The sequence below is a fragment of the Cyprinus carpio genome, chromosome A5, assembly GCF_018340385.1.
Source record: "Cyprinus carpio isolate SPL01 chromosome A5, ASM1834038v1, whole genome shotgun sequence".
NCBI lineage: Eukaryota > Metazoa > Chordata > Actinopteri > Cypriniformes > Cyprinidae > Cyprinus > Cyprinus carpio.
In genome coordinates, this window is record NC_056576.1 from 13,907,122 (window position 1) to 13,928,622 (window position 21,501).

Genomic DNA, 21,501 nt, shown 5'->3' on the forward strand with positions numbered 1-21,501 from the left:
TTAAATACAAAAAATATTTTATTTGTATTTTTTTTCTGTTTGCATCACTCTAAAATGTTTAGGAACAGTCTGAACACAGTTTGTTTTAATCCTGGTGGCATCATGGATAGGCACATGTATTTGAAAGATTGTAATACACTTGCTCACATTAAGCATGGGTAAATCCATAATAACAACCAATAAAAATACAGAGGCCAGCCCTGATAAACCAATCACACGTACAAAGAGACACTTTCTGTGGGCTTTACCAGCTGGATGAAAACAAAAAAACAACACAAAACATGCAAGCCACTTCAGCTGAATCCAAGGGAACGTGTGTGCAGTTGCTGGGCTGTCAGTCTGTGCCAAAATATCTCTGTCCGAAGTGTGTCGGAGCAACGGCATGAACTTCAGTTGTCAGTATAGTAATGTCAGGAAACTCCTGAACGATAGATTGCGCACCTGCACACAACATTATTTAAAAATAGACTTTATATATAGGAAGAAGGAAATTAATTATTCTTGGAGGATGCATTAAAATGCATAAAATTAAAACTAAGGTGACAGTAAAGACATTAATACAAAAAAAAATTCAAATAAGTGCTGTTCTTAAGAACTTTAAATTTATCAAAGTTTCGAAAAAAAAAAAAAAAAAATCCACAAAAGTATTTAGCAGCACAACAATTTTCAACACTGTTGATAAGTGTCTTGAGACACTGATGACTTGAGGTGCTAAAAAGTCTGCTATTCCACCTCAGTAATAAATTACATTGTAAAAAGTATTAAAATAGAACAGTTATTTTAACTTGTAACATTTCAAAATATTGCTTATTTTACTGTATTTTTGTAAACAAATGCAGCCTTGGTGAGAAAAAACTACCAACCCCAATTTTTGAATGGTAGTGTATATAAATTATACATGTCTAAAATGATTATAAATGAGTGAATATATTCCAAATACTGGGATTAGTTGTACAGTTAAGTTTGCATTTTATTTGAGAACTATTAATATGTACTAAGAAGATAGTTAAAATAATACATATATTTGTCATGTAATTGATTCATAAATGGGAATACAGATCAAGGCTTTACTGTGTTTGTGTGTCTTACCGTGTGGAGTGGAGAATAGACTCAGTAGTATGATATGTTTGGCCAGCAGGCCGTGTTCATTCAGCACCCGCACCGCTTCTATTACAGTGTTGCCTGTACCTGAACACACGTTTACACAACAATGCCATTTCTGGAGTACTTACAGGTAGGCCCAGATGAAATTGCAATTCCTGTCATTCTCATGCATTCTTTTTCAACAAGTGATTTATACCATGAACCCAAATCAGTGCAGAAGATGCAAAAGAAAAAAAAAATTCACAGATTCTACAGTATGTGAGATGGTTTTATGCCTTGTTATAGAGGTCAAGTACTCACTAAGTATAGGGTACATGAGCAGAACCTTCCTCCTGCTGATGTCAGGCGGGAACTTTGCATAGTATACTTTGGCCTTTTGTGTCTCCTCATCGCTCTGGATCAGAATCTTTCCAATACGGATTGACCTGCAGCAATCTCTTAGGCCTTGCTCCATGGCCTCACCTGCTCACACAATACATGCGTTTTCTTTTAGTATTGTATAGTGTTTTTTAACACAATTTTAGGGGTATACACACAATTTTTTTTCGTTTGGTTTGTGTGTGTGTATGAATGTGTGTGACAAAAAGAGACTTACCACTCCTCATGATGCTAACCCCACAGTTCCCCTTTTCGAACTTCACTCCCTCATATTTATGTCCTGCATAAGGAACATAGAATGAAGCTTTGTTTTTGCACAAACTCAACAGCTGATGGTAGAAATGTTATATTAATATGCAAAAGGATTACAGTGAACAAGGGGAATTAATTACCATGGTGACAGACTCACCTGTTGGTGTGGTTACAGTGCATTCACTGTAGGGAAGCTGATTGAGACCCTCCTCCACCACTAATCTTATCTGGGAGCAAAACAACCAACCAATCAGATTCAAATTGAAGGGTAGCAAACAAAATACAGAACATAAGAACCACTCTACTAATTTTACAATACAAAAACAATCAAGTGGATTCTTCAATAATATTGTGAAAATGAAACAGAAATCAGGGACTGTGTTTAATGCAATCAACCATACATTCATATATGTTGATTGAAAAATGACTAAATGTAAGTTGCCTTTATTTACAGGACTTCAATAAAGATAATAGCTGGTTATAAACCATTAGTTTGATATGTTGACATTTAAACACAAGACTACTATTATTTTAACAGTTTTTGATGATGCTTACCAATCTATCAGCACAGAACACAAAATCACCTCTACTGGTAGTTCTGAGTGAAACACAAGAAAGAGGAAAAGTCACAATGTGACGAATTGCTTCAATGTATGATACATGTGCAACAAAATGACATGAGTTTATATCCCACTTACATTTACATATACATTTTAGATATATTCTGATAAGTTACAGGTTTATGTTACAGTACACATGCTGTGGTGTATAGGTGCATATGATAAGATCTGGGCCAAATGTGGGACACGCAATGTGCACTCAATGCAAATCCGGTTGAAAGGCGGACTGGACACTCACTTGTCCCGAATGATTGTCTGAAGTTCTCGTATTTGGTCATTTAATGGCAAGAGTTTCAGCTGAGGTCCTATTTGTCGCTGGATGTCGCTGATGGTTTGGGTTTCACACGGTTTCGTGTCATCTTGACAGGGCTCGGAAGCAGCGCTGCTGCGGGCGAAGCGGACGTGCTTCGCAGCGTGTTCGGGGCTCTCACTGTTATTCAGCTGCTGGTTATGGCACGGCATCTTCTCGATAAGATCCGTTTCCATAGGACTAAAACCACAAAAAGAAAAGAAGAAAACACTACACCAAAAACCACCTGGTCCACTTAAATTATTGCTGTTCTACGGACAATGTGTTCAGTCATGTCTACAGCTGAGCGGAGGAGACGCATGATACATGACGCACGCTCCCGGGAACAACAACCTGACGTCATATCCCGGTTCACATGATTGAATAGAAATCATGCAGTCTCATTCAAGTAAAACTGGTAAGAGGCACTGCCCTCAGTAGAGAACTGGTAAGAGGCACTGCACAGTAGAGACTGGGTGAGCAGCGAATTGTGGTGCCTTTAATGCATCATGATTTAATAAGGGTAATTACACACGGTAAATGATTAGTACATGTGTCATACAAGTTCCAAAAATATTTACGTACGTCAAACACACACACACAAAAAACTATATAACTGAGTATTTGTGTGTTTGAATAAAGAAAGGTTGCAATTGTCTAATTTACAAGAACAAAGATTCTTTTTTTTATTTTTATATTGTAAATATTTATTGTTTTTTTCTGCTTTTCTACATGGATTTCAAATTTCCTCGCTCTATTTATTAATTTTGTATTTATTTGTTTGTTTGTACCAGTGTCATAAACCAAGATTATTTTTATTTTCAATATGATGGATTTTTTTGAATTATGGATTTCAAATTCCCTCGCTCATATTTATTTATTTGTTTGTTTATAATGTAACTACGTATATAATACCAGTTTGTCTATGGGAAATAAACTCAATCTGCAGGGACCCCTAGCTGGTGTTTGGAGCTTGTAAAGCATAAGTGCGCATGCGTGCGCCTCTGCACCTGTTCAGCAGCGCCGCGCGCTCCCGATTCCTCAGCGCGCCGCCGTGCAAAATATGGGGGCGCGCTCTTTATGGCAGGTCTCAAAAGAGGGGGAGCAGCAGCGCACGAGCGCGCCGTCGTTGTCAGGGAAGGACGGGGTACAGCTGGGAAAAACATACACACGCACGCACACCCCCGTCTCCATCACGCACGCACATAAGGCAAAAACAAAAGCGACTCTAAAGGAAGAGAGAGCGGAGCGGTAGAACAGGAGCATGCGGCGAGGAGCAGGGGCTGCAGCAGACCTTTGTTTGTTTCCTGGAAACCCTGGAGCGCGAGGGAATAAAATGGAGTGGTAGGGGCTCCGAGGCGCGAGAGGCGCGTCCACCTGCTGCTACCGGGAAGGCAGTCCGGGCTCGCGAGGGGTGAACATGGTGAGACCGCTGCATTGAAGAGGGTTACAAAAAACAACAACAACAACGTATGACAGCATTCCACACGCCGAGCGATCAAGGAGTCTTAAGAGCGGACGGGACGTGCGGCCCCGGGTGTAACGGGAGGTGAGTATGTGGGCTGCGCGTGTTTGTGTGCGTGATGCGGTGAGCGGGCCAGTGTGACGCGCGTCAAACGCTGCAATGAAGAGAAATGGTGGAGCGAGTGTCAGCTGTCACGATGCGTCTATATTGCACAGGTGTGTTTTGTGAGGGAGATGAAGAGGAGGGCTGGCTCAGTGTCCTGCGGAAGCTATGAGTCGCAGGCCGTCGTTTGAGGGGACAGAAAGCATTGGTGCTCATGACGAATACATGAGGCAAACACACTCTCTCTCCCTTACACACCATCCCCCCTAAACCAAGGCCACAGCTATATACGCACTCGTTCACACACAGCAATAACACGAACGCTGTCATGTGGCGTTATTCTGTATGTGCCGTTTTACGGATTTTCATTTTCCCCGCGTTTTGCTTGTAGTCGGCGCGCGCGGCACAGCGCCTGCGACCGATGCGGCATTTGGCGATGGGAGATGCAGAAAAGCAGAGCACGTATCATAGCGCACCAGGCCTTCAATAATTAAGGGTGGGCTCAAACCTGTTAAGTCTCTCTGAATAATGTAAATGCGCTGGGTTATCCGAGATGTTGAAAGCGTGCTCATCTTTCAGGCTCTTGATGTCATCATGTTTAGAGTACGGAGGAGCTGTCGGTCACCGGACACCTGTCCTGGGAGGATGTTATGGAAGTTTCTTTGATGCTGTCAAGCTGCACCGTACGCGTTGCGCTATAATAGAGCTAAAGTTCTGACGTGTACAGCTTGAACCACCAAAATCAATACCGCAATCAATTAATTGACGAAACAATCAATCAGAGGGAACGCTTAGGTCTGTTTGTTTTCCACACAGAACACTTGCAGTCAGTGTTTAAACCTTCTACCTTGAGTCAGTGTAGCAATGCTTTCTGGGACATAAATGGATGGATGGGTGATATTTTGGTTGCTTGTCTGACAGACTGACCAAGGACAGATTGCAACAGATTTATTGATCTCTGAAAAAGATCAAACAAACTCACTCAGACATGGATTTGGTCTCTCCTTCTCTCTCTTTTTATGCATCTTTCTCTTTCTCTCTCTCTCTCTCTCTCTCTCTCTTCTGTAATTCCATTGTCTGTCTCATGGGTGGATGTTGAAGCTGAATAAATATTAATTTCGTTTTTTAATAAAAGCAGTTTGCAGACAGTGCCACTGCCCCGTTCTCTATCTCTCTGTCTGCAGAGCTGGCAAGAATTAGCCCAGCCATGGTGTTCTCAGAACAGCCCTAGGCTTTTTCTCATACTGTTGCTGGTTTGGAAGGAGCAAATCATAGATTATTATATAGCCATTTCCAAATCTGAAACAGTACATGCCGGAGAATGTTTTTAGTGTGTAACAGTGTGTGTTGTTGAAAAGGGGTGTTACGGAATTTTCTCTTACTTGGATTTATTCTGCCATCAAGCCTGTTGTCTAAACACAGATGCTATTCTGAAATGATCCAGAGAATAAATATTTACTGTGTATATTTTTAAATAACACAAATGTGTTTACAGTAGCAGTTATTGAAATAGTTTGGCCATGAACATAATGGATTTTAAAGTAATAGTAAGTATATGCTGATATACTAATTATAGCAAATGCTGATGTCTTTATGGGAAAAATCAGGTATTATCACCTGAAATGATTTTTTTATTTTTATTAAAAGTTTAAAAATTGTAACATTTTAAAATTCTGCACCTATCCACCGCAGTTTCATATGGAATTGCAAGCGGTCCATTTCATTTATTTTAAATTGGTTAAATAACATCTATATTTGAAGTTTATATAGAAAAATAATTAAATTGGAGCAGCAAACCATGAGTACTGAAATACATAATGCCCACTCAACAATTTCGATACTTGTGTAATTCATAAATCTTCAAATAGGTCAGTTCTGAATTCCTATGTAAAATCATGGGAACACTTCAAACAGTGTACTAGAGATCAGCATTTCTTCCCACAGCATAAGCAGTGTTTATTTATTTTTAAAAATAAAAAAAACTGCATGTCTTTTTACTTGCATATATGGCACACTATTCTGACACATCTGACACAGCCTGGGGCAAGAGAGAGTGCACTTTCTTTTCTCTTTCTCTGCTGTTATAAAGCTCTTTTATTTCTTTCACATCCTCAAGAGTTGTTCTTCACAGTGAAGGGCAAGCAGAGGACAGAATGATGTAAAACAATACAACTCACTGTAATACTGGAGAGTAAGAGAGAGGCCAAGTAAAAAGAACGGGACAAAAATCAAGGAAGTACTAGAGAGAGAATTCTGATTTGTAACTCTTGCTACTTAGCATGATGAATTAAAAATAAAGTTATCTATGAATTGTGGGAATTTAAACTAAATTTAAGTTTTCAAAATACTGATGTTTTTCTCTCTCTGTGTGTGTGGTGTTTTATTTTTTCTTTTATTTTTTTCTGTTCAAGTACCACTAAATTCTCAACACTCATTCTTAATCATTAAGCTGCTGATAATCTTTAAAGGAATAGTTCACCCAAAAATGAAAATTCATCTCACCAACATACCGAACTCTCTAAAAATTCTGTATGCCTGTATGACTTAATAGAACACAAAAGAAGTTTATGGAAATATCATAGGTTCTCTTTCTATTAAATGACTATTTTCTGAAACGTTTTTTTAAACCCTCTTATCTCTTTCATCTTTTCTGCATTTCACTTCTGCTGTAGGTTGTGTACTAGTCTTATACTTGCTACTGTGTACTACAAATAATTTTGGCAACTATGACAAGCTGCTTGAGATGTTAATCATTTTGGATAAAGCATCTGCTAAATTAATAAATATAACTTTAAAACCTTAACAATACTATTGGTTTATTAGTTTATCTTTCAAATCTAGATTTTGCAAGGTTTTTGAATAGTCTTCAGTGCTGACAGATTTCTGTCTGTGTGTTTCTACAGGCTGGACAGCGGTAATTATGTTAGAGAGAGAGAGATTCAGTTCAGATTGATGGATGTTCTTCAGGAGTCCCGATTCTCTGGGGCAGATCGCAGCCCCTGCTCAAGAGATGCTAGTGAAAATGGTAGGCGTTCCCATGCACATATAAAATGCAGCATTTTACTCAGTTATGCATTTACTATGAAATATTATGCCTATATTTTATCATTATCTGCACATTGTGTAAAAATCATATTGACTTCAGTGTCATATGTAAAATTCCTCTTTATATCTAAATATACATATATTTACAGATGTTCACCAGGAAAATTATGCATTTTACATTAAGGATCTTTGTCTCTTCCTTCTTTTTTTTTTAGAACCACATGACCCATTGGCAGATGTGTCACATGATCTAAGGCGCTGTGATGACATCGCTCCTGCAGCACTGTCCCTGCCCTCGCTCTGTGGCCAGAGTCAGACCTCCGAAGGTCCTCTTAGCCCAGGCGACCTGCATGATGGGTCCATCTCCAACACCACCTCTCTCTCCTCTCTCTCCTCATTCTCCTCTCTTTCCTCACTTTCATCTCTCTCTTCTGTGCCCTGTTCCAAACCTGTGACGCCCTGGTCTGTGCAGCAGACCTGTGACAGGTCATCCTTCTCTAACATGGACTCCAGGGGCGGAGATTGCCTTAGCTGTCTGATCCCCAAAAATCAGACAGAACCGGAATCCTGTGAGTCCGTACTGGGCTTTGCCAGCATCAATTTGCAATGCCTTGGCCCAGCCCCCAGCGCAGGTCGCTACGGTGACCAGGTTCTATCTGACCAGCTGCTCAGCGGCCCCGCCCATCCAACTGTAACCAATGAGGGGGCTGAGGAAGGGAGGTCGATGCAGGAGAGCGAATCAGATGAGGATCCTGCATCCAGGAGCATATACGAAGGTCTTGGAGAGGAGGCGCAGGACTGGAGCTGTCTAGAGACTCTCATAAGTGAGAGTCGTATGGAGCTGTTGGACTTATGCTCCCGCAGTGAACTTGCAGTCAATCTGTTCTGTGAGGAAGATGTGGAGAATTACATGTTTCAGGAGGAGGAGACTGCACTCAGTACTGATGTCTGTTCACTAAAGATACGTTATGAGTCCTATCAGGATGGAGTGCAGGAAAGGAGTGAGTCTGCCCTACAGGATGAGTCTCAGCTAGGTTTCTTTCCAAGCTTACCTTGCAGTAGAAAGGAGGGGCCAAAAGAGAAACCAGACCAATCCATTGAGATTAAGGCTGATGACCATGTGACCCCCAATATTAGTCCAGACAGTAACTTTATTTTTGACATCAGTAACTCTCCGGAAGATTCCGGTGAATTCAGTGATGATAGCTCTTGCACGGTCTCACCAGACCATGGGCTCTCCCTCCGCCATGGCTGCTTGTCCAGAGAGAACTCTAGCTCCTCCAGCCAGCTAAGTTACCGCCTCAGAGCCAAGAGAAAGGTGGCCTACCGAGAAGACTACTTGTATGATGTGGACTCTATAGAAAGTGAGAAAAATGCAGAAAAACGAGATAAACAGCCTGCTGGGTTCAAGAAAGAGCGTGATGACGACTGGTGCCCGAAGAAGAGGCGGCGGTCCAGTAGGAAGGACCCACCTGTCATCATAAAATACATAATTATTAATCGTTTTAAAGGCCAGAGGCACATGAGAGTGCGGCTGGGACGAGTCGACCCATCACCTGCTGTGGTCTGTCTGAGTCCAGATGCTCTGCTTCACTATGAGAGACTTGCACCATTAAAAGCATACTGGCAGGAAAGAGAAAAGGAGCAGAATAGATTAATGGCTGCAGAAACAACCAAACGTCTTAATGGCTGCAAAAGACCAAGCACTACACCCAAACGCAAGCACAGGATGGCCAGAATCAGGATCCAGCAGATCCATACAGTGCAGAATTCCCTTCCAACCCAAACTATCGTGGTCCCCGTCCACAAACAACCACAGGGGACTGAATCCCTGAAAAGCACAGAGGAACCAGAGGACATTATCTCCATTACACACACTGCCAGGGCTAAAAGCAGAACACAGGAGAGAGAGGAAAGAAGAAAGGCAGGTAAACCAGGGAAGATAAAAAAGTTCAAAAGTGAAGCAAGACTTCGGTTGAAAAAGTTAAAAGAGGCTGAGACACAGGAAGTCCCAGAAGCCTCTGAGATTGAGCAGTGCAGCCCATGTTTACCAGAAAACCTTAGTAACTCTCTGGAAGTTAATGTTACAAATGAAACCTCCAGTAATGACCCTGAAAAATGCACTTTGACCCCAACTGATCCAGGGACTGAAGGAAATGCTGAACTCCTCCCCGGGGGATACCTGCAAACTCTTCTTGAAGCCGCTGAATCATCGAGCACTACTAACATTAACTATTTCCATCCAGGGCTACAGAATCCCACACTTCAGCCAGTCCAGAGCTGTGTTCTGTCTCCTCCTTCTGAATCAGAGCTGCCTCACTCTCCTCCACCTATGAACCATGGGCCCCACCACACACATTTTACTGAGCCAAACCTTACTGAACCAAACCAGCCCATTTCATGGCCATCCCAACCATCTGCTGAACAGCTGCCCTTCTCCCCAGACATCCCAACCCAGTCGCCTATGATGCCATCGGGCTTTCCCACATCATTGCCTGTGTTAGCAGGGGATAGCACAAATGTCACAGGATATGGGAAAGTGTCTCTATCAGGGTGCAGGGTGTCATATGAAGAGTCCCAACCTGATGCTGATTATGGCTTGAGTCCGACTGGGTCTCGGAGTGACAGTGGTGTAGGGCGACTGGTTAGCTTTAACTCCCTTGGGTCACTTTCTGCCACCTCTAGCAACTATAGCTCGCTCAGTCTGAGAGAGGGAGAAAGGGAGAGAGAAGAGGAGATTGGTGAGATCAACGATGGCTTCCTGCCGCATTGCAGCCCACGGCTCATCCTGCAGCAAAGTCTAGAGGAGGTTGCTCCTCTTCGAGAGTCAACTGACCTCTTGGATATCTCCAACTTTACCCCTGACAAGTTCCGTCATTCGTCGCTTTCTGAGATGTCCCCGCCAGACACACCTAACTCCTCCCCTCAACTGCTGGGAAATTGTGGTAAAGTTGGAGAGTTCTCGGAAGCAGCAGAAGCAAATGTACAATGGAACTGTGGAGTTGTCACACAGCTTAATCAAGATGAAAACCCACATCTCCTTCAGATACACTCTTTCAATACAGCGGAGGAAGAAGTAGGGCTAAGGGTTCACAAAGGTTCAACGAAAAAGGGTGGAAAAAACGGACAGGGCACCAAAAAGAGCAAAACTGCTAAAACGGTAAAAGGAGAGAAAGTAAAGCTCCCACGCCAAGGTTCTCGTTCTGTGCGGAAGATCAAAGCCTTGCTAGAGGGAAAAGCAGCTAAAAGTGGCGGAGGGTCAGAAAGTGGCACTTCTTCCCCTACCCCATCGCTTGGCTTAATCGGAGCTCAGGGGGAGTGGCCTATTACTGGGGGCCTGTCAAACGATGACCAACGAGAATTCCAGGAACCATCTAACATCCTGTCCAATATTGTGTCTGGCATGGCTGAGGTACAGCGTTTCATGAGGGCCTCTGTGGAGCCTCTTTGGGGGCCTTGTCTTTCACCAGGTCAGCATGCCCTTCAGAGCCAGACATTGAAGATTCTGGGTAGTGCTGCTGACCTTAAAAAGCGGGGTGGTGCCTCGGGCGGAGGTCGAGGGAAGAAAGGGGCTGGGCGTGGTGGTAAAGCACTGCCTAAACTTCTCCCACCAGGCTTCTTTCCTACCCTCGGATTGGACTGTCTCCCACTTCCACACCGTCCAGCCCACAAAAAAATGTATCGTCACAAAAGCAGCGCTAAGTTTACCCGTGAGGAAATCTTAGCGGGTAAAAGGGACATAAAAGGAGTAGCACTGACCGCTTTGGTCGAGAAACGGAGGTAATATTTTCTCTCTGCAATGTGCCCCTTCTCTTTCTCCGTTCCCTTCCCTCGCACCCTGCCAAATCCTCGTAAAATCCTTTCCACATTTCAGAGCTGCATGGCACCGACTTTACCCACAATCCTTTGCCTGGCCTACTGGAAAGCAGGCACATCCTGCATGTCAGCCCTGCTAAACTACCTACTAGACTGACTGAAGTCTCACTGTCATGGCTGCACCCTACTCACCATTGCTGCTTTGTTGCATTTTTATCTGACAAATTTTCAGTTGTTTTTATTTGCGTTTTGTTTGTTTTTCAAGAAGAAAAATGCCTTGAAAGTCTTTGGATTATCTTTTAGTGTGGTGTATTTCTAAATATAAATTTGTTTTTGTCTTTTTGTTTTCCGTTGCAGCTGTAACACTGTATGTGTTAAATCGGTGTCACAGAACCATGGTTTAGACCGAGCCCAGCGCCCTGCTCTGTCTCTCAGCAAATGGTTGCCTTCTGTTCAGGGGTCAAAGGTCATGTGTAGTATTCTGTGCTAAGAGTTGTTTCCCCTCGTTTCTGTGCCAACCCCTCAGAACAATGGGCTTTGACAAGCTAAAAGAAAGCATTTTAACCAAGATGCTCTTGTTTTCTGAGGTTCTGAAATTTTAAAAGAGATTTTTTCATTATTGTTTTTTTATAAGTTGTGAAAAGGGGGTTCATTCATCTGTTCTCCAGTGAATCTCCTCCTGCCAGTATCAAAATGCTGTTGTACACAAACATATGCACTATTTACAGAACAAGATTATATCAAACATGTTTAAATTAATGTGCCAAACTATGAACAATTAAATGTACAGACATTTTTATCTACATAAATATTTGCTGTTTTATAATGTGGCAGTGATTGAGGAGCGTGTGTGCTTGAAATGGGGGGGGGGTTGTTAATCTGAGATTCACTCCTGTTGCTGTACATCTGTACACACAGCTAGCAGCAAGGAGTCTTCTCAACAATCAAAAGAAAATTATTGGTTTATTTTCTCTGTTTTACACTCCTGGTTAGTTCAAGATTAGAGGCATGAAGTGAGAGATGCATGACGAGAATTGGTGGGAGGAAGCTGAAGTGCTATAATAGCAGAGAAAAACATTGGTTGCCTTTCATTCTGATGTATTTCTGGATGGTAAAAGCTCATTGTTTGTGTGTGACAAGGTAAGAAAATGATCATTCCTTCTTACAACAAGACATATAACGCATTCTAACTTGTTTAAGTCCCCAAGTTTCTAGTTAAGTAAATATATTTCGCTGTACCTCTAATTAATTTTACACCCTCAAAACCAGTTAAGAACAGGACCAAATATTTTTAAAAAGTTTTTCTAATTTGTTGCTAGTGATATGCATGCATTTAAAACATAATATGGATATGTGCTGTGAATGCTGATCCCCTGTATTACTTTCTTACTCGCCTGTTTTTTCTTACCTGATCTCAGAACCATCATTTTTCTATTGCCGTTGGAATGTTATTTGTTGTGTTATAAAAAGAGGGAAAGATGCCAACTCGGTTACCCCCATGTGCTGTTTACTGCTGTTTGCTTCAGGATCTTTTTTTTTTCTACAACTCCCTAGATCCCCTCTTTTGTGAATACTTATTTGAAAAGAAATATTTTTTTCTTTTTGTTGCCTTTATGTTCACAGAGTGTGAAACACTTTTGAGTTGTTCAACACTACATTGTATTGACAATTGTAGTTTGAGAACTGTTCCTCCTTTAGTGGGTATTTGTGCAAATGCTAAACACATTGCTTTGAATGAATTTAGATGAAGTTATTGCAAGTTTGAAATGTTGAGGAAAACAGGTGCAGATGATGAGTGCCATTCCACGGCTGGTGGTGCAATTCAGAAGTGAGCTTTGAAAACCCCTTGATTTTAGGGTGAACTAATTAGAGCCTTCATAGCCAAATCAGCCTCATCAAGCCCAGGAAAGACCAGGAAATATTGGCCGGTGAAATTAATTTTAAGTTTGTTGTCCAAATGATTTTTTTTGTTGTTGTTCGTTTGTTTGTTTGTGCTGAGTGAATGGAGATGTAACACAGTTGGTTCAGGTCCGTTGGCTCAGGGAACCCAACTGCAGTCACATCTCTCATCCCCTCAGCTGCACATCTCGCCATACAAACTCAAGCTGCTCTCAGCGCTGCCCCATGCTGTACTGTTTTTACATAGCACTAAAGTCGCTAAACCTGCAGGACATCTGTGATGCCAGTGCAGGGTGCTCTTGTTCATATTTTGAGAGCAAATTTTTACACCAGTGAAAACTTTATAGCACACATCCCCTGCACTGACCGAAGTGTCATATTTTTTCAAGTTCTTAAACAGTGTTATTCCCCTTTTAAGTGCATCATGTAAAATCAAAACAGGCATATCAAAAACTTAATTGTGCCCTATTTATGAATGTATTATATTGTCAAGTTGGAAGTTTTTTTTTTAATGATTTATTTGACACTACATTACTTGTAACTACTTTTGCCTTTTTTCATCATCAAGGGGAAAAAATAAACTGTTTCTACTGCCTGGTCTGTCTTCACCAGGTGGATTCTCAATGAACTCTTGATGTAGGAAAAAAATAATAACCTGTATATTTTTCATTGTGCCAATTTGTAACACATTTTCTAAGTGTATATTTTTCTTAGAAAGTGATGTGAGGTCGTTCTTACTGTGGCTTTGTTCTTTTCCCTTTTCTGCAAGTGAAAAGGTTGCTAATTGCCATGATGTTTTCTTTCTTTCTTTTTCTTTCTCTCTCTCTTATTTGTTTTTTGTTTGTTTGTTTTAAAACCAAAAATTGAAAATACTATAAAAAATAAATAAAAAACTATTGTAAAGGAGAGAGGAGAAGAGCAAGCTGTGACTCTTTGTTGAGAGTTTTTGTAATTGGACCAATCTTGTTGTAAGAGTGTTGTGCTCTAGTAAAAATATATATTAATTTAAAGATAAAAAAAGAAACCATGAAAACAGACAGTGGAACAATAACACTAATTTGTGATCTCATTGCTGTTTTATAGATTTTCATGTAAATTATTCTAGTATTTTGTTTTTGTTGTATCTGTCACAAAAGTTGAAATATTTGTGATCAAGCCTGTATGGTGACAAATGTAATACTGGTAACTTGCTGAGTTTTGTAATCATGTTTATGGAATAAATATTAATTAAAAGAGCTTTTGATCACTTGTTTTGGTACGGTCTCATTTTTGTTTTTGGAAACGTGAACAAAATTTAATTGGATCAGGCTTTAGCGATTCTCTAATTTCATTGTTTCTCTGCGTAGCTAGTCTGGTACCCAAACCCCAACCAAAAATAATCTGCTTATATTTACTGTAAATCCATTTTGATGGCAGGTTTTGCAAACTAATCATCAGCAGTCCTAGGAACACAGACCACACCTCTTCTGCCACTAGAGTGCACTATTTTTGCAACCAGAGTTTTTTTTTTCCTAGGAACTCATTTAACTACATAGACCAGCTGCACTGGAAACATAATTTACATACAAGATAGTTTTAATAAAGACTATTGAAATAAGACTTAGGGCATTTCTATCTGTTAACTGGTTTCTAACTATCTAACTATATGTTAAGCTTTATATAATGTAGTTATATCGTTTTTAATTAAAGTGATTTCAAAAGATTATCGAGAAAATCTTGCAAATCTAGTTGGCTGAGAGACTACTTTGTGGTCCCAATGTTATATAAAGGTTGAAAAACCCCTATCTGAAACTGAAACTAAATTCAACAATGTCATTTTTGACCGAGTATGCACGAACGCAAGTGAAACTGTAAACTGGAACATCATAAATTGTGTTGCGCATATGTCTGTTTAGCTGCCAGTCATCCAGCCCCCAGAAATATGTCCAATCATAGCCCCGAAACTGACTCGCGCCGCAGTTTATGGGCGTATTTAACACCGAAGTGGGCGGGGCTACGATGGCACATAGTGGTTTTGCTGCGCGGACGGACCCGAGTCAGAGAGAACCGGCACCAGACCCTCGGCACTTACTTTAACACTTATTTAGAAGAGGTCATTTTAGCGTACAGTGTTTTTTTTTAAAACCCCACCCCGACACAACAGTCACCACGGATCAGCCCAGAATGCCAAACATTAAGATATTTTCTGGCAGTTCGCATCCGGATCTGTCGCAGAAGATCGCGGACCGACTAGGACTCGAACTGGGGAAAGTGGTCACCAAAAAATTCAGCAATCAGGAAACCTGGTGAGTTGTTCAGAGTCAGAATTGCATGCTTTCCCGTAATGTTTTGGCTAGGGTAAACGAAATGGTAAACACATGGTAACCATATGTTTTTTTTTTTAGTTTGTAGTTTTATGAATTGGAAGGTGTCATCTGGCGCAATGCGCCTCATACAGGCAGCAGACTCAATTTCCCAGCATCCACCTGCATTAAGCATGTGACTCTGGGGCCGCTAATGCTAATTTTAAACGTCCTGTCTGGCCTCCTCTGCCACGTGAGGAGTCATACTGCTGTTAAATGTACCCTCGTGAAGTGCTGCTGCGTTTTTATTATTTGTAGTTATTTTTAATAGTATTAGTTATATTTCTGTGCGTATCAGACGTAATAAAAAGGAAGGAATATGCGGGTACACAACCACTTTCATATTTTGAGATGAAAATATAATGTTGGCCCTGGTGTCTATGTTTATATAATTGCCATTTAACTCAAGTTGAGTGGAAGGCTTGTAACCCTAATAGATAAAATGTTTATCTCATTCTTTATCTGCAGCTGGTATGTGATAAACGCAGCCAGGTTCTTGACGCAATAGTTTCAGTTTGCTTTTCAGTGGTTAACACAGTCTGATCCCCAGTGGTGACCATATTAAATATCAGCTCAAATCAGATACACTCCTCTAATCAGGCAGACAAGAATAGATTTATAGATTTATCTTTCTTTAGTGACTGAGACTCAACCATGTTTACGTGTGTTTTTGTCCATCTGTGTGCAGTGTAGAGATAGGAGAGAGTGTGCGTGGAGAAGATGTCTATATTGTCCAGAGTGGCTGTGGCGAAATAAACGACAACCTTATGGAGCTGCTGATCATGATCAATGCCTGTAAGATTGCATCAGCATCCAGAGTCACTGCGGTTATTCCTTGTTTCCCCTACGCTCGGCAGGACAAGAAGGACAAGGTGGGGGTGAGGGGAACAGCTTTCCTATTAACACGTACACACAGTTAATCATACATTAACCGCATCACTGTTGAAGGATCCATGTGGGCTACTTTCTGTAAGTCTGTAAGTCGTGTTTTCTGGCCCCTTGGCAACTTACAAGACATGGCTAATTATGCTTGCTTAGCCCTGTTAATGTGTATCTGGTTAGCAGTTGTGATGCTGCCTGTTTATGAGTGATTATTTTGTCTGTAGAGTCGGGCTCCAATCTCAGCCAAGCTTGTCGCCAACATGCTGTCTGTAGCCGGAGCAGACCACATCATCACTATGGACCTACATGCATCTCAAATTCAGGTACACACTGTGCAGCACCTTTTCTCTTAACACTCAGAATGAACCCTTATCTCTCATGAACAGAGACGACTGGCATAAGTAAAACTGGGTTGGTCTTAAATTTCTAAAGCATTTTATAGTTGTGAGACTTGGACAGAGAAGTTTTTTTTTAATGGTATGATTTTGAGTGAATGTGTTTTTTCTTGTTTCTGTTTTGTTTTTGTTTTTAGGGGTTCTTTGACATCCCAGTTGATAACTTGTATGCTGAGCCGGCAGTCCTCAAATGGATAAAAGAAAACATCAATGAATGGAAGAATTGCACCATTGTTTCTCCTGATGCTGGTGGAGCCAAGAGGTGTGTTTTCATTTCTTTTCTGTCTGGTTCTCAAAACATTGGGTCTCGTTCACTAGCCGTACGTACACACGAATGTGTGTGATATGTGTTTACAAAGGTTTTTACAACCAAATCACGAATCATCAATAAGTTTTTTTTTTTTTATTTAAATTTACACTTGAGGAACACTTGATACCCCACATACACACAAATCATATACTCTAGGTGGGCTTATAAATGCATTAAGATGAAAATTTATACATGGATATTAAATCTTTAAATACTTCCATATAAAACATTTTATTATCAGTTTAAAAAAGTGGCCCAATTTTCCAGATTAGCTGAGAGTGACTAAAGGCTTCAAACAAAGTTCGTTTTCGTTCTTTGTTTGGGGGCTAAAAGAATTTCTAAAAGGCTGAGCAATGGTAGATTAATGTAAATGTGTTGTGACGCTCGCGCATATCCCCTAAACAAAACAAAGATGAAATGAAGAAGTGTAGGCAATCCAGGTGTGAGATGGGCCCCAATGGTCAGAATATTATAGACAAAAGAATAATGATCAGCAGCAGTTCAGAGTCAAGTATCATGTTTGCAATACAAAAGAACCATTCTATTTCCATAATCAGTCCTTTATGGGAAGTGTGAATGTCTCATAGTCTGAAAACTTTAGCATTATGTGGTAAAAAATATTGGAGCCAGTTTACTTTATTTTATTAGTGGTAATTTATTTTCTTAAACTGGATAAATAGTTATACCTTTTAATATTTGATGTGGTGTCATGATTTACTTTTTAAAAAAAACAAAGGTTTATTATTGTATGTTCATTTGAAACACATGTATTTGGTACTTGGTACCTTATATCTTTACTTTTTCCTTTCATTCTTTTCATGGCTTTGGAAAACTTGTCTCGGATGTTTCTCTGCGTCGCTTTTTGCATAACTCCGGGTCGACGACACAAAGATTTATGGCAATTTCTTTCTAGGAATTAAATGCTTTCTCTGAATCTTTACAGTAAGTCCGCGAGCGATCGTACAGGTGCGGATATATTTGTGCCAGCTCAGCTATTTGACACATTGTATTTATGTTGCTAGTGACAGGAGATGCTGTTCTCTTGCCTGACCTCCGTTGAATGAGATACGAACCGGGGAAAAAAAAATCGCACGTCAAAGAAGGTGGAGTTTCAGAGCACACACACCGATTGTGTAACCGCCACGGACCAATGGAAGCTCAAAGGTGTTTAGGAGCCAAAACGAACTCCCCCAGAAAGTTCGCTTTGGTCAGCTGCTCGAAAACGAGCTCAAAACAAACTTCGTTTCGGCCTGATTTTGTTTGAAATGACGTCATATCAGTTCATTCTTCGATTTCGTTTGAAGTATATCTTGGTCTTTAAGCCTGTGCAGAAACCCCTTATATGGAAATGGTTTGGGTGTGGTTTATACAAATGGCTAACCTCAGGCACACTGGCCAATTTACAATGCTCCAAATTCATTGACATTACAACAAGGTTAAGAACAAATTGGAGTCTGTATGCACGTGTTGTGAATTAGGTGGAATTTTTTTACAGAAACAGTTTTCTTGTGTGTATAAATGAATAATTCACACAAGCACTAGTGAATGAGACCCATTCTCACTTTTTCCCCCCTTCAGTCACTGTCACTCTTGTTTCACGTTCAGTTTTCTTTGTTTATCCTTCTTACATTTTGTTTGTTTGAATAAGTCTTTAAAATAATTTGTTTTATATTTATGAGTATTGGATTACATATCATTTGATTTTATAGCAGCATAACCATTTCAGGTTGTTAAACCTGGAGAATTGTAGTTCGTAATGTTGATCAGGCTCTTGAAGACGATGGCCATGAATGTGTTTTACCTTTTAGGTGTGGAGGGTAAGGAAATGTTAGGTTTTTTTTGTGTTTATGTGTGACTTGGCTAACAGTGGATGGCTTGGCCTAAACCTTCAGCTGTACATTATAGTTTTTTTTTTTTTTAAATCAGTTTGAAGCCTTTTAAATCTTTGCTAATTTAATCATGCTGATTACATCATGTGATTTGTTTTTTTGGTTTTTTTTGAGAAATGGACTGCCTACAGCGCCCCCTTTTGTAACAGTTTAAAACACTTGAGAGAGTGCGCTTATTCACACTGGTGTTTGTACTTGTGTTTTTATTGTAACTTTTGTGCACGTGGCTTCTCTGTGGTATGTGTATGTGACACTTGCAGAGAAGCCTGAATGCATCCATGGTCATTTTCCATTGTTGTACAGAATGTTACTTAAGAATTATATGTTTATTTTATCAGAGTGACATCCATCGCAGACCGGCTGAATGTGGACTTTGCCCTAATCCATAAGGAGCGGAAAAAGGCCAATGAGGTGGATCGTATGGTGTTGGTCGGGGACGTGAAGGACCGAGTGGCGATTTTAGTAGACGACATGGCAGACACATGTGGGACAATATGTCACGCGGCTGACAAGTGAGGACACGCATGATACACAGTCACTTTCATGCTCAAACAAATGCGCTTTCATGATTATCCTGGTACTCTGTCAGGCCTCATGCCTCCATGTTCCTGCCTGTGTTTAAATGCTTGTGTGTCTCTGTCCTCTATCAGATTGGTGTCTGCGGGAGCCACTAAAGTGTACGCCATCTTGACTCATGGCATCTTCTCTGGGCCAGCCATTTCTCGTATCAATACTGCCAACTTCGAGGCAGTTGTGGTTACCAACACAATTCCACAGGAGGACAAAATCAAACACTGCAACAAGATTCAGGCACAGACATTTATCTTATAGAAAATGATGTTGTGGTTTAAGGCTGGGTCATCATTTCTGAATAATTATTTTTAATCGATTTCTGTTTTCAGTAAATTGAAAAGCATTGAAAATATTAAACTGTTTATATATATATATATATTTATTAAACTGTTTATATATATATATATATAATAAGATATATATATATATATATATATATATATATATATATATAAATAAATAAATTATAGTTTTCTCTAAATTATAGTCTTCAGTGTCACTTTAGAAATCATTTTTTTAATGCTGATTTGATGCTACAGTAACTTTTCTTATTATTACCATTATTGTTGAAAACAGTTGTGCTATTTTTTTTTTCAAGTTTTTTTTTATTAATATAATGTTCAAGAAGACAGCAATTTTTTGCATTATTTATATTTAAAATTAATTAAATAAATAAGTAAATTTACTGACCCCAAAATTTTGAAGGGTAATCTGGTATTACCTTCTGGAACATTACATCTGATTTGGTTGTTTTTCAGATCAGTTTCTTTACCCAGAGCATGTAGACTAATTTATTTCTCTTTCCCTCTCCAGGTGATCGACATTTCTATGATCCTGGCTGAAGCTATCAGGAGAACGCATAATGGGGAGTCAGTTTCATACTTGTTTAGTCATGTGCCCTTATAATACACACACACACACAACATGTCTTCACACATGCCATCATTGTGTACAAACTCATATGATGGAGAACCATTGCTGGCTCTGTTAAGCCATGTTCCTTTGTAAGAGTCTCAAACATGAACCATTTAACTGGAGACATATTCTGGACAGTGAATGAAAAGAATGAAAGCCCTTTGTGCAACACACAGTTCCCTCTTTCTGTTGCATGTTCTGACTCACCTTTTTTCCCAAGAGTATTGTGATATGTAACAACTCCTATAATCTTGATTTCCATTCACTCACAATATTTCACTCTTTACTCTATGGTATATAAACATTACCTGCATGTTAGACTGAAGATTCACTTGAACATTGCTGTCTGTTATTTCCACCTTAGAAACCATTTAAAACCAACGAGGCGAAAACCCCTGCCTATAATGGAAAATCTCCTGTAATACTGGATTTTTTTAAATTTATATTTTAGCTCTGAAGTTTGTGTAACTTAAAGGTATGACAGATGTTTATGACTTTTGTAACACTTTAATTTTTTTTATTTTAGAATCTAATTACTAACGTGGTAGATTGAACTATAATATGGGTTAAGCCCCTTTAGATTGCTGTTGTTATGGCAGCTGGATTTTTTTTTCTTTTTTTTCTCTCTCTTCTCAGGTTTCAGTTTTTTTCAATTTTTTTTTTTCATTACTTTATTAATTTTCATCTCTTCAGGGTCTTTTGACAGTATGAAAACCAAGATCTTGGTGGGAAAATTAGGTCACATTTTCAAGTTGTGAAAAAATGTTTCTTTTATACCTATGTTCATGTTTACAGTTATGCAGCATTTTTGACTGCTTGAACACAGATCTCTGAAGTTCCCTTTAGATTTGACTGTAGAATTAGCCCAAACAATCAGCTTGTTGAACTATATTTTTGTTGTTTCTTGCTTATAACTGTGTGTGTCAGTGTGTTTGGTTTTGGAGTTTGTTTCTTTTTCCATGCTTCTTAAGCAAGAACAGAGATAATACATTTAACTATCCTACAGCTTACACTGGAGCAGTAAATGAGATGACAGAGTTTGATTTGATAGATCTATGCCGTTTGCCTTAATGAAGGAGAAAAATGCTGACGATTGCATCTCATCTGAATGCAGAATGATGAGTAAAGTATTTCATGTATAAACTGCACACCCGTTTGAGGTCTTATTTTTATACAATTTCATAATCATCTTTTTTCACATTGAGATGTTTCATGTATTTTATTT

At 39.8% G+C, this 21,501-nt stretch overlaps 3 protein-coding genes across 5 annotated transcripts; 2 read left to right on the forward strand and 1 right to left on the reverse strand.

Moving 5' to 3' along the window:
• LOC109090319 (uracil phosphoribosyltransferase (FUR1) homolog (S. cerevisiae)) lies at positions 1 to 3,008 on the reverse strand. The gene is made up of 7 exons (XM_042754053.1): positions 2,593 to 3,008; positions 2,290 to 2,332; positions 1,892 to 1,961; positions 1,700 to 1,762; positions 1,405 to 1,566; positions 1,090 to 1,188; positions 1 to 441 (listed from the first exon to the last, which is right to left on the reverse strand). The coding sequence occupies exons 1-7, from the start codon at positions 2,838 to 2,840 to the stop codon at positions 335 to 337; spliced, it is 792 nt and encodes a 263-aa protein (XP_042609987.1). The 5' UTR covers positions 2,841 to 3,008; the 3' UTR covers positions 1 to 334.
• Positions 3,009 to 3,658: 650 nt separating this feature from the next.
• Positions 3,659 to 14,218, forward strand: LOC109090318 (neurite extension and migration factor-like). Its single transcript, XM_042754056.1, has 4 exons — positions 3,659 to 4,192; positions 7,114 to 7,235; positions 7,471 to 11,035; positions 11,429 to 14,218. The coding sequence occupies exons 1-4, from the start codon at positions 4,116 to 4,118 to the stop codon at positions 11,559 to 11,561; spliced, it is 3,897 nt and encodes a 1,298-aa protein (XP_042609990.1). The 5' UTR covers positions 3,659 to 4,115; the 3' UTR covers positions 11,562 to 14,218.
• A 737-nt stretch (positions 14,219 to 14,955) lies between these two features.
• Positions 14,956 to 21,424, forward strand: LOC122143525 (ribose-phosphate pyrophosphokinase 1-like). 3 transcript variants are annotated; one of them, XM_042754065.1, is made up of 7 exons: positions 14,956 to 15,255; positions 16,001 to 16,184; positions 16,419 to 16,517; positions 16,727 to 16,851; positions 19,127 to 19,300; positions 19,439 to 19,598; positions 20,175 to 21,424. In XM_042754065.1, the coding sequence occupies exons 1-7, from the start codon at positions 15,134 to 15,136 to the stop codon at positions 20,265 to 20,267; spliced, it is 957 nt and encodes a 318-aa protein (XP_042609999.1). In that variant the 5' UTR covers positions 14,956 to 15,133; the 3' UTR covers positions 20,268 to 21,424. The 3 variants fall into 3 exon arrangements, with proteins under 3 accessions (XP_042609999.1, XP_042609998.1, XP_042610000.1); XM_042754064.1 differs by having other exon boundaries at positions 14,967 to 15,255; positions 16,001 to 16,190; XM_042754066.1 differs by lacking the exons at positions 14,956 to 15,255; positions 16,001 to 16,184 and adding an exon at positions 16,251 to 16,289.
• The last annotated feature ends 77 nt before the right edge of the window (positions 21,425 to 21,501 follow it).